This window comes from Marmota flaviventris, chromosome 14 (genome assembly GCF_047511675.1).
Source record: "Marmota flaviventris isolate mMarFla1 chromosome 14, mMarFla1.hap1, whole genome shotgun sequence".
Lineage (NCBI taxonomy): Eukaryota > Metazoa > Chordata > Mammalia > Rodentia > Sciuridae > Marmota > Marmota flaviventris.
The window spans coordinates 14985818-15001965 of record NC_092511.1 but is presented as its reverse complement, the minus strand read 5'-3'; the positions used below and the strand labels follow the sequence as shown (position 1 = coordinate 15001965).

Genomic DNA, 16148 nt, shown 5'->3' with positions numbered 1-16148 from the left:
CTTCCTTGCATCCATCAACTGTCCAACCACCCAGATAGTAGCTGCCTCCTCCTCCCTCCCTTCTTTCTTCCCTTCCACCTATCCACCCTTCCATCTAGTATTCATTAAGCATCTCTCTGGACCAGGCCCACTGCTACATCCCCAGAGCCAATCAGAACCATGAGGCTTTTAGGCTCCAAAGCTTCATGTTTCCTGATACCCTTTGTCTCCCCTTGGTGGGGTCTGAAGTATTGGGGGACAGGAAGCCCAATGGGTGGGGTGGGGCAGAGTGCCTGACTGAGCAGCCCCCCACGCCGTTTGTTTGCCTTATCTTAGTTAACAAAAGTTCACAAACGTCTCTAGGGAGAAAGACGCAGGTGTGAACAGTTTGAGAGGGAAACCCCCTAGAAGGAAAGTCCGTCTCATGCTGACAGGCGCGCGCGCGCGCGCACACACACACACACCCCCCTGAGCTTTCTCCCACTGCTGGTTGATGGAAACTACTATTCCTGCCCCATGGGGCCATTAGCTGCATAGGATGCAGGTTTGATCCCAGGAAGCAGGGAAGGGGCCATGGGGAACATGGAACATGAAGCTGCTGCTGCTGCAGCCACAGCGCAGCCTCAGGCTGCACTTCTGGAACTGCCTGACCAGGTGCAGGTGTGCTGGGCTGGGGGTCTCACTGCTGCAGTCCCTACCAGATCCAGGGACAGAGACCAAGCAAAGGATGGTTGCAATGAGTGATCAAGGGACAGAGGTGACAGGGCAGAGCCATTTCATTCCACAGGAAATTTGAACCCGATTTCCAGATTCCACCTGGGATTTCTGCCCACAGAGTCTTGGCTGGGATGGGACCATCTCCCTTGAGTCCCTGGCCCCTATTGGTACCCACTTTGAGGGGTCATGAGACTGCGCTGACTGTGCCTGATGGGTGAGAATGAAGGGCAGCTGAGCCCTCCTGCTGCATGTTTTAAGAGGAGCCAAAGCACAAGTTTCTGGAAAGTATTTGCTGTTGGGATGGAGAGTCCCTCGCCCCACCCCCAGTGCCAGCCCCACAGGGCCTCGGGATGGCGCAGAGTGGAGGCATGCCCCAGTGGCCTGTATACTGGATGAGAAAGTCAGGGACTAGGATGGGGTTTTCTGAAACAGACCCTGGGCTGAGTCCCTGCACTCCATCACTATCTAACTGACTGTGGGAATGGTCACCTCGGTGCCTGGCCACTGTAGCGTTCTGTTATTTTTGTCTGCTACTGTTTAGTCTGCATCACTGTTTAGGGCAGTGCCAGCCTCTCTGCACAGTTTTGCCACATAGTGTTGCCAACCTGAGCTCAGAGGGTGACCTCAGTCCAGTGGGACTGCCCGCCAGGCAGATAGCCGCATACGATTTCAGTTTCCAGTAAAAAGTGCATTCTCGTTTGCGAAATCTTAAAATGGCTTATGTTGGGCAGCAGCCGAAGGGCTTGGGTCAACATTAAAATGGAACCAAGTTTGTTTGTTTACTGTTAGTGTCACTTAGGGTGATGTGGGTGACGTGCATAAGTTGTGAGCATGCAGCACATGAATGTCTGCCCATCCCTCTTACCAAGAAATAAAGCACTACCATGTCCCAGAAAATCCTGGGCCTCTCCTGCCACAAGCTGGCCTAGAGGGACCTTCTCAGCCAGTCAGTAACCAGGCTTAATCAGACCTGAGGGGGGCAGAGCCACGTGGGACCCTGAGTCCCAGATGCTTCCTGAAGAAGACTGTCCAGTGGGACCACAGCATTCATTAGAATAGTGGCTGGTACCCCATTTATGGAGGCGGGGGGTACAAAGGCTTTCTAAGGGTGCTTTTTGCTCTCCCAGGTCCCTGTCTCATACTATGTTTACCCATCTCCAGGTGGCTATAGAGGATGACTCTCTAGGCCTGTCCCCAAGTGGTGCCTCCACCTCAGAAACAAAAGTGTGTTCTCTGGCCTGTGAGCAGGCAGCAGCCTGAGGCCCAAGTGGGCCTTCAGAGTTGGGAGCTATCTGACCATCAGGATCTACTTGAGATGGCCACTTGGTTTCTCCCTGCTGTCCCCAACACCAAACACAGAGTGTGGCTGCTTCAGTAGCAGGAGCCTCACCGCTTGTTGTCCGATCATGGTAAAGCAAACCTGCCTCCTCCCAGCTCCCTCTGCCTGCCTACTTCTCCCTCCTGGGGAAGGAGGACCTGTCTGTTGACTTAAGGGCCACTTCAGTTGCTCTGCCTGCCAGGATTGCTCGACGTGGCTGCTTTGGCATTCCCATGGTTTCCTTTTGGCCTGGTCTTTTCTGGCCTCAGCTTCCAGCAAGCCCAGTGCCTGGTGTGTCTCAGTGTGTCTCAGACTGTGGGCCCAGTGCCTAGGTGCAACTAGGAGGCCACTGGGGCTCTCACAAGTTAGTCCTTACCTTGTGTATTGTCTGCAATTCTCCAGCTCCAAGAAGTCCAAGAAAGGCCCCCAGGTGACGGTGAAGCCCAAGCCCTCACCCCGGCTCACCATCTTTGACGAGGAGGTGGACCCTGATGAGGAACTCTTTGGCCCAAGCAGGAAACTGTCCCCTCGGAGCCCCTTGAAGAACACACCCCAGGACTGTAAGTAAAACCCTAGCATGAGTTCCCTTTGCTCTCGGTATCTGCTTGATGGCTGACCTCTATCCCAAATATCCTTTGTGAGTGGGATGTAAGTCTCTCTTTTATCCTGTTCCAACGGAATACAGGATCAGCTCATGGAGATTTTCTGCTTGAGAAATCCACCCTCATACCTGGTGTCCCTACAATCCAGAACACTCTTGGGCTGTACATTATTCTAAACATTCTACAGAGGAAGAGGTTTCTTTGTTGCTTGGAGAAAAAGTGCCTTCATTGTCTCTGCAGACAGATGTGGGCACTGGGCCTCTAGGCACCCTTAGGATGGACGGTGGTTGCTGGCCCACCTTGGACGTGTGTGCGACGCTGTATGATTTTTTTTTTTTTTTTAAGAGAGAGAGAGAGAGAAATTTTTTTAATATTTATTTTTTAGTTCTCGGTGGACACAACATCTTTGTTTGTATGTGGTGCTGAGGATCGAACCCAGGCCGCACGCATGCCAGGCGAGCGCGCTACCGCTTGAGCCACATCCCCAGCCCATGATTTTAATTTTAACATTTTGTGTCACCTGCATAGACCCCACTGGAAGGGTCAATGCAAAGCTGGCAGCCTAGGGACTTTGCCTGTCCCTGTCTGACCTTTCCTTCTGATTCCCCAAATTCTCCTCCAGGGGGAGGGAGTGGATGTCACCCATTGATTCAGACAGTACTTGGTGAGCACCCACTGATGTCCAAACCCCAAACACACTGAGGAATAAGACCGGTCCCCGCATTCTCAGGGTCCCACAGGGAGACAGGACATTACCTGACTATTGCAGAGTAGCATGAGCCTGTACCAGGGCTGAGCAGAAACACTGGTTCCCGTGGAACAGCAGGCAAGACTTCCTGGGTGGCAGTGTAACCAGCCTGGCCTGTAGCCGGGCTGGGTCCTGAATGTTGGCTGGAGTTAGCCAGACTGCCAAGGAAAGGCATTCCAAGTAGAAGCCACGGTTGACACTCCCAAAGGGCAGCTGAGAGCAGCCCAGACGGGGAGGCAGGCTTCCTGTAGACAGGGACTTCAGCAGGACAGTGACTTTCAGGGACCCCATGGCAGCAAGCGCCCCTGGCTGGCAGTGCCACTCAGTCCTAGCTCATTGGAAGACACTGTGACTTTGGGGTGAGCTGAGGGGTCCAGCTGTATTGGACCTGGGACCGTGACTGGTGAGTCAAGAGGAAGTTTCACCTAGAGCAGCGGGAAGCCAGTCAGGACTAGAAACTGGAGTGGGGCAGAGACAGATGGGTGTCCTAGGCCCACAGGGGCTGCTGTCCTCACCCTTTTGCATGCACCTGCTCCCTTTTCTCTAGTTTCCTTTGTCACTCACCTGGGTGGCTAGGAGGCTGGAGCAGTGTCTCTGCTCTGTCCCCAGCAGCTAAAGATGAGCCAGAGCTGCTCTGACCACTCTGCTGCTGCCTTCCCCACAGCCCTGAAGCTGTTTGATGACCCTGACCTTGGTGGGGCCGTCCCCCTGGGTGACCCCTTACTGCTGCCAGCCGCCTGTGAAAATGGAGGGCCCACATCAGGCCGGGGCCTCAGATCTGCATCTGAAGAGCTGTTCAGGTACCATTGTCCCAGGGGGTTTTCTCAGCTCTGAGCCAGCGACCCCTCCCAGGATGGGAAAGTTCACCAGCCTTGGCCTCCAAGGGGAGGGATCCTGGCCTACTCAAGGCCTTCGGCTGGGAATAACCAAGAGGCAGGGATGGGATTTGCATCCAGGGCAGCTCAGCTGGTGAGGGAACTTCAGTGTTCAGCCAGTCAGTTTCCTTTCTCACATACATTCCATTATGTGTAAAGAATGATAATTAAATTACATAACTCAAGAGCAAGTGTAACTGGCATAGATGGGTTTGGGAACAAATAAAATTGATAATTCATAGCATGTGTCTCTCCCAGAGGGAGAAGAGCTCAGATGTACCTACAATGGCCCATCCCCTGGGAGGGTCCCATCAGAGGGATGATGGCTGCTGTTTCCTGAGCACTTGTTATGTGTCCAGCAGTGTAGGAGACTCTACAACTTATTTAATCTTCACAACAGCCCCCAAAGCAGCTACTGTTCTTTGCATTTTACACAAAATCAAGCATGGGAGAGGTCACTTGTCTGAAGCTGCAGCTTCTGCCTGCCTCTGTCCTGGCCTGCACTCCATCCGGAACTCTGAGCACTTGGAGGCTGGGTGCTCACCTCCCTGCAGGAGCTGTGGGTTCTCCCTGGGCCTCTGCAACCATGTTCTCAGCATGCTCAGACTTGAGCAAGTGTCCTCATCTGCACCCCAGGATATAGGGTGTGCTTGGCCATTTACAGGAAGCTGAGATGCCTCTTTCTAGGAACAGTTTATGTGGCACCGAGGCATGTAGTCCCAGGAGGCTGTCATCTGCACCCCTTGTTAGGAGCCCCAGGCTATTAGATAGCCCTCTAAGTGCCCGCCAAGCCTGAGTCACTGCGATGGCTTCTGTGTTTACATTTCCCCAAGGCCCCTGACATCTGTTCACTTTCATCCTGTGTCCTCGCTTCTAACATTCCAGCAGGGTGAAAGGAACCAGGATAACTGTTATTTCATCAGGGAGGAAACTGAGGCAGCAGGGAAGCCAATACTGGATCATCCTAGGGAGCAGCAGGGCCAGGCTGAGTATATCCTAGAGGGGCAGTTCTTATGGGACCTCTCCAGTGTATTTATTCTAAATCCATTATTAGCTGGGTATGGTGGCACATACCTGTAATCCCAGTAGCTCGGGAGGCTGAGACAGGAGGATTATGAATTCAAAGCTAACCTTAGCAAAGAGTGAGGTGCTAAGCAACTCAGCAAGACCCTGTCTCTAAATAAAATACAAAATGGGGCTGGGGATGTGGCTCAGTGGTTGAGTGCCCCTGAGTTTAATCCCCTGTACCTAAATAAATAATAAATAAATCCATATTTACCAGTCTAATTTTGGCAAAGCATGGTAGAGTGGAGTGTTATTAGGCTACCTTCAGAGGGTTCTGTGGCCACGTGATTTGGGGAAATGTCAATGCTAGGCAGGACTCCTGCAGGCCTGTCATCTGGGCAGACATGTCATGTTTCTCATTGGTCCCTGGGACCCTTCCTTCATGTCTCTTAGCAGCCTGCAGAGCACCTTGGGAATCCCTGCTCACAGCATGTGAGCCCTGCATCCTCCCTTCACTCTAACAACATCTGGTAATGAAGAATTCGCTTCTTGAGAGCAAGAGCCATATTTCATTCTTCTTGTGTCTGCTGTGTTCCTACTCAGGAGTAATTAGACTTTCTTATAGAACAAAGCTCTCCAGCAGCCATTCCCTCCCCACTTCATCCCTTCTTTGATGCTCTCACCCCTCCATTCATTTCGTCAGCAGCCTGAGCTTCAGCCATCCCCAGGCAGCACAGGGTGGGACACGAGCAGGGTTTGGCACTGAGGAGTCTATGTTCCTCCGGTTCTGCAACACATCAGGGCTGGCCTCTGGTTTTGATCTTTAGCCAAGTTCTGTCCTCTGCAGGGACTTTAGGACTTCCTCACCCCACACTAGAAGACCCCACCAAAGCTGGGTCTCGAAGAGAGTGGGACTGAACCTCGTGTTAGTGAGACCTGTTCCTAAGTGTGTCTCGGGGAGCCCCCATGGAAATAGGGTGCTTGGAAAGAGAGAGCCTAAGCAGCCACTTGTATCCCAAGAATGACTACAGTACCTTTGTATGGCCTCCCACCCACAGCCTCCCACCGCATAGCAAATCCAGCTTCAGACTAGTTCTATAGCAGCTGCTTGGCCTGAAATGTGACACGGGCTTTTAACTGCTGCTTCGTTTTCCTAAAGACCCCTGTTTTAAGATAATTCAGTCACTCTCAGCTTTCCCTGGTTACCCTTGACCTCCACTGGAGAATGTAAAGGGAACCAGTGGCTGATGCTGGGGAGCCGAGGAGGGGCTTTGGCTTGGAGGGAGCTGGGGCACAACTGAGCTAAACTTCCAGAAGCAGCCAGACCGTGACACCTCCCAAAATCTCCCTGAACCCTGTGCAGCTGCTCTCTATAGAGAGGCATTAGTGGGTCCATCTGGGTTTGGACCAGAAGGATACTTTTTGTTCATCTGGAGCAAGCTCAGAATTACCTCCCAGAGGTCTCTGCCCATTGCAGGAGTTCTCCCCCAGAAGCTCTGTGGATGGCAGGTTCCTGGCCGGCAGCCCCTCTGGGGATGCTGTGCCAGCCACCTCCACCCTCACACAGGCTCTGCCAGGCCATGCAGTGCCAGAGAGTTCTGATCAAGGCACCTCTGCTCTGCTCTGCCCCTACCCAACCCAGCTGGTGTCTGAGCAGATGATACTCTTGGTTCTGCGGTTGGGATATGCTGCTCAGGGCAAGAAACCTCCGCTGTCGGCCTGCTTGGCTCCTCTGCCAGTTCGTTCCCACCTCCAGACCTTTGCTTTCTGCTGCGCCCTTCTCCAGGATTCCCCTCCCTAACTCCCCTCATGCTGGGCCTGCCCTGCTCCCTTTCCTGGGAAGCTTTCCTCACCTGCTCTGGCCATGCGCTTCCCAGCCTTCAGTGACATCAGGATGTTTGCAATTGGTGAATCCTGTTGGACTGGCTTTCAGGGTGCCCTGGGGAAGGAACCTAGGCATTGCTCCTTTGTGCTTTGTGCTTGCTCTCTTCAGTGCCCAGTGAATGTCGACTGGCACCTGCAGTATTTTTTAGATTTATAAAGCACTTTCCATCTGGATTTTGTTTGATCCTTACACAAATCCTGGCGAGGCTGGCAGAGTGAGAGCATTCCTACTTTACAGATGGGGCCGCCAAAGACCAGGAAGGTGGAGTGGCCTGAGGCTACCAGCCAAAGGAGCCACAGGACAAAGAATAGCAGCCGCTGCAGAGCCAGCACCTCTGTGCATAGTGCTGGCAACCCTGCCGGGCGGTGCTGCTAGTCCAGTTTTATAGATAGAGAACCAAAGCTTGGAGAGGCCAGTTGCACCTGCTCCCCAGGTCCTTTTTCTTCCGTGCCTATGTCCCCCTCACCCAAGCCAACATGGCCGAGGATGCCTGTGGAGATAACTGTCGGGCACAGGAGCAGCTTCTTTCTGGGACTGGAGAAGGGGCTTCCATGTAGAGGTGCCCCAGGAAGGTGAATGCCCCCAAGAGAGCCAGCCACATGTGGGCCAAGTATTCTCTGTCCTCAGGATAGCTGTGCAGACCAAGGCAGGGCCCTGTACTTCTCTGCACCTACGTTTTCATGTCTACAAAATAAGGCCAATATCTGCCACCAGACACTGTTTTGACATTATTAAACAATTGAATACATGTGGAATTGCCTGGCCATAACAGGCACCCAGCATGGTGCTGGTTGGGTGGCAGGTCGAGTGAGTCCTCCAGTGTATATCTGGCCTCTGGGAATCGAGTTCCTTTCCCAAGAGCCAGCAGCAGGAGCCTGCACCAGGCTTTTGGCCTTTTTCCCTGCCATTCATACCTAGAGGTGGTCCTCCATGACTGTCACTTTACCGTGGACAGTCAGAGGTGTGAGCCATGAGTGAGTCTTGGTGGGCCCTCACTGGGCCTGTTCAGCACCTGTGTGGCCCACAGAGAGGCAGGCAGACCCCACATCACCACAACTTCAGGCCCCTCAGTTATTCTTTCTCTGGGTGAACTTGGTTTGGCTGCATGCTGGTCTCTAAGGTCTTGTTTGATCCTTACACAAATCCGGGCGAGGATACACATCCTCTTAGCTGGGCCTTCAGCCCCCTGGGTTCCAGTTTCCCCTCTACAAGGTGGACACATGGGTGCACCTCCCTGGAGTGGTGTTTTGAGGACAAAAGGGATAATGTGTCTGAAGTGCTGGTCCCAGAGCAGGGCTTGCCAGTGGACGGTTATTTCTAAAGGATTGGAGGGAAAGTCCCCTGAATAGGCCAGCAGGCTTAGAGAGAGGTCACCTGAAGAGCATTCTCAGGAGGTGTCTGGGGGACTGGCTCTGCTCCCTGTGCTATGGGGTGGAGGGAAGAGCACTGCCCTTTGGCTTCTCCCTGGGGTTGGGTGGGATGGGGAGCCAGGCCTGTCATGGGCTGGTCTGGGCAGCTGCCCAGTGCCCTTGTGTGGAGAGGTGCTGCCTGGGGGTCTTGCCGCCTTCACAGGGGGTCGTTATGCTCAGGGCTGCTCCTTTGGTTCCCTAGAGTTGAAGAGGACTTGGACCAGATTCTGAAGCTGGGGGCTGAGCCCAAACCCAAGCCCCAGCTTAAGCCCAAGCCACCAGTGGCAGCAAAACCGGCACTGCCCAGCAAGCCACCTGTGCCCCCCAGAGCAGGTGCAACTGAGAGCATGGTGGGGCAGCAGAAGCAGCAGCAGCAGCAGATCCAAGCCATGGATGAGATGGACATCTTGCAGTACATTCGGGACCATGACACACCTTCCCAGACCTCTCCCAGCCTCTTCTGACCCCACTCCATGCTGCCTGGCCCTGCACACCCTCTGTGGAGGCGTATGTGTGTGGGGCCAGGACACCCTTGGGACAGCAAGCCTGGGCCCCAGGACCACATAATTCTTTTTTCTCCTGGGCTGTGGGCTTGATGTGGAATCCCTGCAGAATACAGGCTGGAAGTGACCATGGGAATTGAAGCCCACAGTGTCAGTCTAGCTGGGTGTGGAGGGGAGACTAAACATGGAGCTGCTTGGCTCACCAAGGACAAGGTGAGAGGTGAGGGGACCCCGGGAGGTGTTCCATGGGACAGGGAAGCCTCCTACCCACCTGTGCCCACTGGCTCTGCCAGCCCAGCCTCAAAAGGAAGACCTGGCCTGACTGGGCCCAGGCTGAGATGAGGGAGCACCCATGCCAGGCCACCCAAGAGTCTCTGCTTAGCATGCCAGGGCCTGGAGAGGGACACTGAGCAGAAGAGCCCTGCTGTCCAGAGTGCCCTGATGAGTCTCTCATGAGCCTCATAGTTACCAGCCCTAAGGGGAGCAGCTGGGCCCAGCCTGCTTCTCTGGGATATAGAAGACTGCTGGATCCCAAGTTTTCCTTCTACTTCCTTTCCCAGGAAGGGTCTAGCCAGCAGTGACCTCCTTGGGCCTCTGGGCACAGAGCCAGCACCCCCTAGACCTCTGCATGATCTTGGGACTTGAGTTGGCTTTCTTCCCAGTGCCGTCTCCTGCTCTCCAAGGAACATGATGCTCTCAGGCTTCTGCTCCAAGGCCTTGCCTATCCTCAGGATCTGGACTTGTTCAGTGGCCTTTCACCAGTAGAATCACCAACCTAGGGAGGAGCCTTGTTCCAGGGCAGGCCAGTGCCTCAGAGTTCTCCCAGCCCCGCAGAACCCACAGTGGGGCACACAGTGCTGGGTAAGATGCAGCACCCAGGAGACTCAGCGAATGTTGCTTCATGGAGCAAATAATATTAGATTGTCTTTCTTGGATGTATATTCTCCATATTCAGAGCTAGTTTTTAATGAAACAAAATAGTTTTTAACAAAATGCAACCACTGTTGTTTCTTGGTGCTGTCCTGCCTGGCAGAGGCATTGGAAGGGGTCAGGACCTAGGCCTGTGACCCTTTCCTGATCAGGCCCAAGAGCCAGCCCAGGGGAGGCCCCAGGTGACGTGGGCCAGTTGTTTGCCACTGTGTGACCAGTATCCACAGCTCCTCCCCTGTGCAGGAACCGCAGGGCTGGGTTGGGAGCCCTGGGCCTGGTCTGTCATCTGTCTTACCACAGCCCTCATCAGCTGCCTGCCCTTGAGCAGGTCAACACCCAGTGAGAAGATGTAGGTGGTACTGGGCAGAGTTCTGCCTTGCCTGGTCAGAGGGGCGTCTCTCCTCAGGGACTGGGAGCTGGCTGTAGAACAGCTTCCACCCTGGCTCATCTTTCCCCTTCTCCATCTGGCATTCAAACCCTCCACCCTTCACCTGTTCGTGCCCAGCCCTGCACCCCACAGTCTCTGCTGGCTGTGAAGGAAGGCCTCTGAGGACCTGAGACCATGTAGCCAGGTCTTCCTCTGAGAGTCTGCCCAGTCAGTACTGGCCCCAGCCCTCCTTTGGGCTCTTCGCAACCCCTGCCCTCTCCTCTGCATCCTGGCTATCAACTCCTTATCCTTCCCCACCTCCCCGCCCCCCTTTTCTGGGTGACTGGTAATGTAGGAGCAGAGGATGTAGCTGGCAAAGTGGCCATTGGACCAGTCCCCTGGCTTGGGCCTCTGACAGAATCTGGCCAGACACTTTAGTGTGGGTTTGCCCACTGCACGCCCTGCCTCCTCGGTGGCCTGGAATTTTCTAGATGCTTCTACAGAGGTCTGTGTCCCTGAGACATGGCTGTTCCAGCTGTGGCTTGTTCTCACCATACATCTAAGACCTAAAGCCAGTGGGTGACACCCATCATCCAGTAAAGTCTGTGTGCGTGCCTCATTCTGGAATGTGCCAGTGATGTCCTTTTCCATCCCTGGACTGATGGGAGGTGGCGGGGAGTGTCAGGGTGCAGGAGATGCATGTAGGGGGTTACTCATAGCAAGAGACAACCAGACGAGCTTCCCTCGTGGGACCCCACATCTTCTGTTGCTCTGCCTCATCCTCCCAGCTGCCTCTTACTAAGGTAGGGCAAAAGGAAGAGGAAGATTCTGTTCTTTCCCATTGTGTAAACTGAGGCAAAGGACCCAGAGGCGCAAGCCCAGTGAGGACATTAGGCCAGTAACTGATCATCCAAGACCTGTGTAGAAAGAGGAGCCCTTCCTTCTCCAGGCCTCACCTCCCACCCCCACACTGCAGAGCTCTAAGCTGGGACCATCTAATGTCACACAGCCCTCCTGGCCTCTGCCCACACCTGTCCTGGCCTCTGCTCTCCTGCTAGAACTCAGGTTCTAGGCTGCTGCTTCATCCCTGAGACCCAGAGGTTCAACAGCAGATGCTGCAGGGTGACACCCACTGGATACCTGAGAACAGGTTCCCGGGGAGCCAGGGACTCCACACACAGGACAGTCTGTGGGCTGACATCGCCGCCTCCCTCCCCCACACCTTGAGCTTGGCTCTTGCAGCCGAGATTGAGTTGGGAGTGTGGGTTCCCACAGACCATCAGGCCATTCTGAGGAGGACTGCTCAGCCCCAGAGCGTGCAGCTGAATTCACCGTGGAAGAGAAACTGAGAGGCTGAACTGGGGACAGTGTCATTTGTTTACTTGGAAGGCCATTGCAAGCCCGTGTACAGGATGTGCCATCTGTGGCTGGGCCTGCTGCTCCCTTTCCCCTGCATTGTTTCTCTCAGGAAGCCATGAGTTCAGGCCAGTTCTGGAAAGTCCCAGTCTTCAGGCTGGACCTAGCCAGGCCAGTGTCCTGGGCTCTGCTGGAGATGCCCACCCATTAAGCTCCAATCTCATGACCATGTCGATTTGATGTGACCAGACCTCAGCTCACCCATTGTACCCCGAGGGCTGTCCTACCGCTGGAGCCCTCATGCCAGGTGAGGCAAGATAGCCACGTCACTCTTGGGGACCCTGTTCCTCCATGCCCAGCTGACAGCTGAGTTTTGTGGATTTAACTGGCATGGAAGGTCATGGTCAGTTCTCTAGCTCACCAGCTACCCAGCCGAACACATCCTGAGAAAGAGGGCCACAGAGCTACCAATATGTCCCTGAATAGTGGCTTTGGCTGGACAGCAGTCATTTTCCCGTGCTGTGGGGGTGTGTGTGTAGACTGCTGGCCACCCAGAGCAGGCACAGTTAAGGCACAGACCCCTTTAAATGGTCCTGCTCACTGCAAACTCCCCGGGTTCAAACCATCCTCTGCTTTGTGCCGTTGTGGCTAGGGGAAGCTGCCCAAGGGGCACGTGAGTGGTCATAAGTGGCTGTTGGTTCTCCTGGAGCCCACAGCATCCTGGTGAAGCAGCGGTCAGGCTGAGTCACCATGGAGCTATCTGGGTTCCAGCCCAGCTGGGCTCTGTGAAGTCCCCTCACTCCCCAGTGCCAAGCAAGGACCTTTACCCAGACTTATGTGAATGTAAAATCCCATCCGTGCCTAAAAAATGTTTTAGTGGCTGGTCCCTCCTCACAGAGGGACCCTCTGCCCAGGACAAGCTGGCCGCAGGGTGGGTGACCAGAAACAGGTCAGCTTTAGCTCAACCTCCAGCCGGGTGCCCCTGATCTCTATGCTGGATGTTGTGCTATGACATGGTGAAAACAGAGTGTGCAGACCTCCATCTGCCCAGTGTGCTGGCCTCTGGCTCCTGTTGTCCATGCTCTGGCCACTGGTGAGAACTGAGATCATTCTCAGGACGAAGCTGCAGCTTCTGGCTTGGGGATTATGGGCTCGGCATGAGGCTTGGTAAGCGGACTCTAAAGGCAACTTAGAGGCCTGATGCATCTCTGCCGACTCAGCAAAGAGAATGGCCTGTGAACAGATTGTTAATAAAGCTGGGGTAACTCCCTCCAGCCTTGCTGGCCAGTTGTGTTATGGTTCCTCATTCTCAAACCGTATTCAGTGGGCATCAACTGTGTGCAGGAACTGTGTCCCTCAAGCAGGGAATCAGGAAGGAAGAGGCCTAGGAAGGCAGAGAAAAGCATGACAGCCCTCCTGGTCAAGAAGCACCGTGTTGCCAGGTGTGGTGGTGCATATCTGTAATCCCAGTGACTCAGGAAGCTAAGGCAGGAGGATCACAAGTTCAAAGCCAGCCTCAGCAAATTAGTGAAGTCCTGAGGTCCCAAGCAACTTAGCAAGACTCTGTCTTAAAATAAAACATAAAAAGGGCTAGGGGTGTGGCTCAGTAGGTAAATGCCCCTGGGTTCAATCCCTGATACAAAAAAAGTGCCTCATCATGGTGGCAGTCACAGTTGGTGTGCATATCAGCTGCTGGGAGAAGAAGGATGAGGGTACAAACCATACCGCACAAGCAGGGCGGGGGTGGTGAGGGGCCTGGCAGCTGCAGCTGTGGCCAAAGAGGGACTAGGCCTGTGCAGACAGCTGGCACTGCCGTGGAGCTGCTGTCTGCAGTGCCTGTTCCTGGCGTGGCGGAGGACACAGAGACGGAAGCTCCACCGTTATAGCTGGTCCTGCCAGGAGCCATGCAGAGCCCTTGTCTCAGTCCTGTTCTTCAGGCCTCCTGCCCAGAGACAAGTAAAAGAGGCACCTTGTCCTCCATGCACCCTCTCTGCCCCCGTTCTTCCCTCTTTGCTGCCTGCAGCAGGTATGGTTTGTTGTAGCAGCCTGAGCCCAGCTTTTGGTCCCTGCACCAGTGTCCAAGGGCTGCATAACAGAGTGGCTGTAAACAACAGAAATGTTCTTTCACAGTTGTGGAGTTTAGACCTCTCAGATCAAGGTGTTCTCAGGGCCACGGTCTCCAGAGTGTCTTTCTGGCTTCTGGTGGCTGCTGGCAACCCTTGCATTCCTTGGCTTATAGCTACATCACTCCAGTCTCTACCTCCATCTTTGTGTGACAGACTCCCTGTGTGTCTCTGTCTTCACACAGAGCTCTCCATGGCCTCTGTGTCCAAATTCCCCTCATTGGATCAGGACCCGTCCTAATCCAGAGCTTACTACCTTATTCACATCTGAGAGACCTGTTTCCGTACAAGACCTTCACAGGTTCCAGGTGGACATGAATTTGAAGAGACCATCTTCAGCCTGAGTTGCCGTCACTCAGGTTGAAGAGTGTCTCCTCAAATTCATGTCCGCCTCCTGCCCTGAGTGGTGGACATTCACCTCCTGCCCTGAGTGCTTGGCATTAAGGCAAGGAAGGCAGCTGCCCCTTCTATCCTGCAAAGCCATGGCCTCCATGCTGGTCCCTGTAGGAAGCCCCTTGTCCTGGCCCTGTTCTTCAGACCTCCCGCCCCCTGGGGCATCAGTGACTCACTTGGGGCTGTCATGCTAACAGTGGGCAGCAGTGTTCCTCCCTTTCTGGAGGGCAGCACAGCTCAGGGAGGGTCTTCGGTGGCAGGTAGCATCTGCCACCCAGAGACTTGGTCTCACGTGGCCTGATGGCTGTTCCAGGCAGCTGGCTCCTGGGGCTTCCCCTCTGCATCTCCTCATCTCTCACCGCCCTCCAAGGAGATCAGAGAAGTTTCTTGAGGCAGGAACCCAGAGCTTCCAGAGCCTGAGGGCCTCGGACAACTCCTGTGCCACGCATGCTCAGCTGGTTTCCTGCCTCTGGAGAGCAGACCCTTGACATCTCCACTGTGCACTTCTGTTTTTCTTTTGCCTTAATGGCACTTTGTGGACTTCCCCTGAATTCTCTGGTCCCAGAGGTCAGTTTTGTAGGTCAGAAAGTAGACAGTAGATTCCTTGTCCACCTGTTTCTCAGACATCCATGAGCAGAGTCTGAGTTTGATGCACTGCCCCACCCCGCCCCATGACAGCCGTGCTACACTCCCCAGGCTGGTTCTAGGACTCTCATGAGGTCCCCTCTGAATTTGAATCTGGACCTCCCAGGCTGCAAAGCTCCTGAGTGTGGGAATAGAAAACGCTGCAGCACCTTGGAAAGAAGTCGGGCAGTTTATCATAAAAGCCGGATATAAATTTATCATACAACCCAGCCACTCCCCTCGTAGGCATGTGCCCAGAAAGAAAGGGAAGTATGTGCCCACACGAGGCTTGTACAGAGATGTTCACACGGCAGCATTACCTACCACGCCCCAAAGTGGAAATAATGGAAAAGGTCCGTCAGCTGGGGAATGGGGACACCATGCAGTCTGTCCATACAGCGTAATGTCATTTGGCCATTAAAAAGGACTGAAGAGGTGACACCTCCTACAGCATGAATGAGCAGCAAAGCATCATGCTAAATAAATAAGCCGGACTCGGAGACCACTTATTGTTTCCACGTCCACGAATGTCCATGGCAAATCTCAAGGCAGAACATAGATTAGTGGATGCCTCAGACTGAGGGTCAGGATCAACAGTGATTGCAGATGGCCACAGAGGATCTTTCCTGGAGCGATGGAAATGTTCTCAAATTGGATAGTTGTGAGAGTTAAACAATTCTGTAAGTTTACTGACATGATTTAATTGTACACTTAAAAAAGTTAATCTTACGGTATATAAATTATACCTCAATAAAACCATTAGAAAAAAAATAGTGACTAGAAAAGAAACAACCAAACAAATTCATGGGCAGTAGAATGCAGTGGCTAAAAGTGTGAGTCAACTCTTGTCTCTCTGGCCTCCTAGCAGTGTGACCCTGGGCCAGTTCCTTAACCTCTCTGTGCCTTGGTATTCCTGTAAAATGGGAACGATGATTGTATTTGCCTATTAGGCAAGCTAATATTTGGAAAGTTCTTTGATCAGTACCTGGTGCATTGTGTACATTACATGTGAATAATTAAAATAATGTTTACTTGTCACTCCATTGTCTGTGGTGCCTGAGAAATTCTGGAGGGAGGGCCGGACTTTGGGGTGGGGAGGGAAACCAATGGGGGTTGCCATGGAGGGCGGATGTAGGTGAGAGGAGGGTCACCCCCCATGAGAGGTCATTTTCTGCCAGTCACTCAGTTTCTCTGAGTCCATCTGCCAGGGAGGGTAACAGGCCCTGCTTCTGCTGCCTCATGGTGGGGTGGGGACATGGGAGATGGCACATGCCAAAAAACCATTTGAGACCCACAAGAGGCCCAGCATGAGGA

General features: G+C 53.7%; 1 protein-coding gene across 1 annotated transcript in view; it reads left to right on the top strand.

The window, feature by feature from the left end:
• Hs1bp3 (HCLS1 binding protein 3) overlaps positions 1-15872 on the top strand; it is a 36736-nt gene extending 20864 nt beyond the window's left edge. The window contains exons 5-7 of the mRNA XM_027937889.2: positions 2417-2574; positions 4029-4164; positions 8741-15872. Coding sequence (XP_027793690.2) covers positions 2417-2574; positions 4029-4164; positions 8741-9002 — 556 coding nt within the window. The 3' untranslated portion in view covers positions 9003-15872. The remainder of the gene's footprint in view (positions 1-2416; positions 2575-4028; positions 4165-8740) is intronic.
• Positions 15873-16148: the final 276 nt, after the last annotated feature.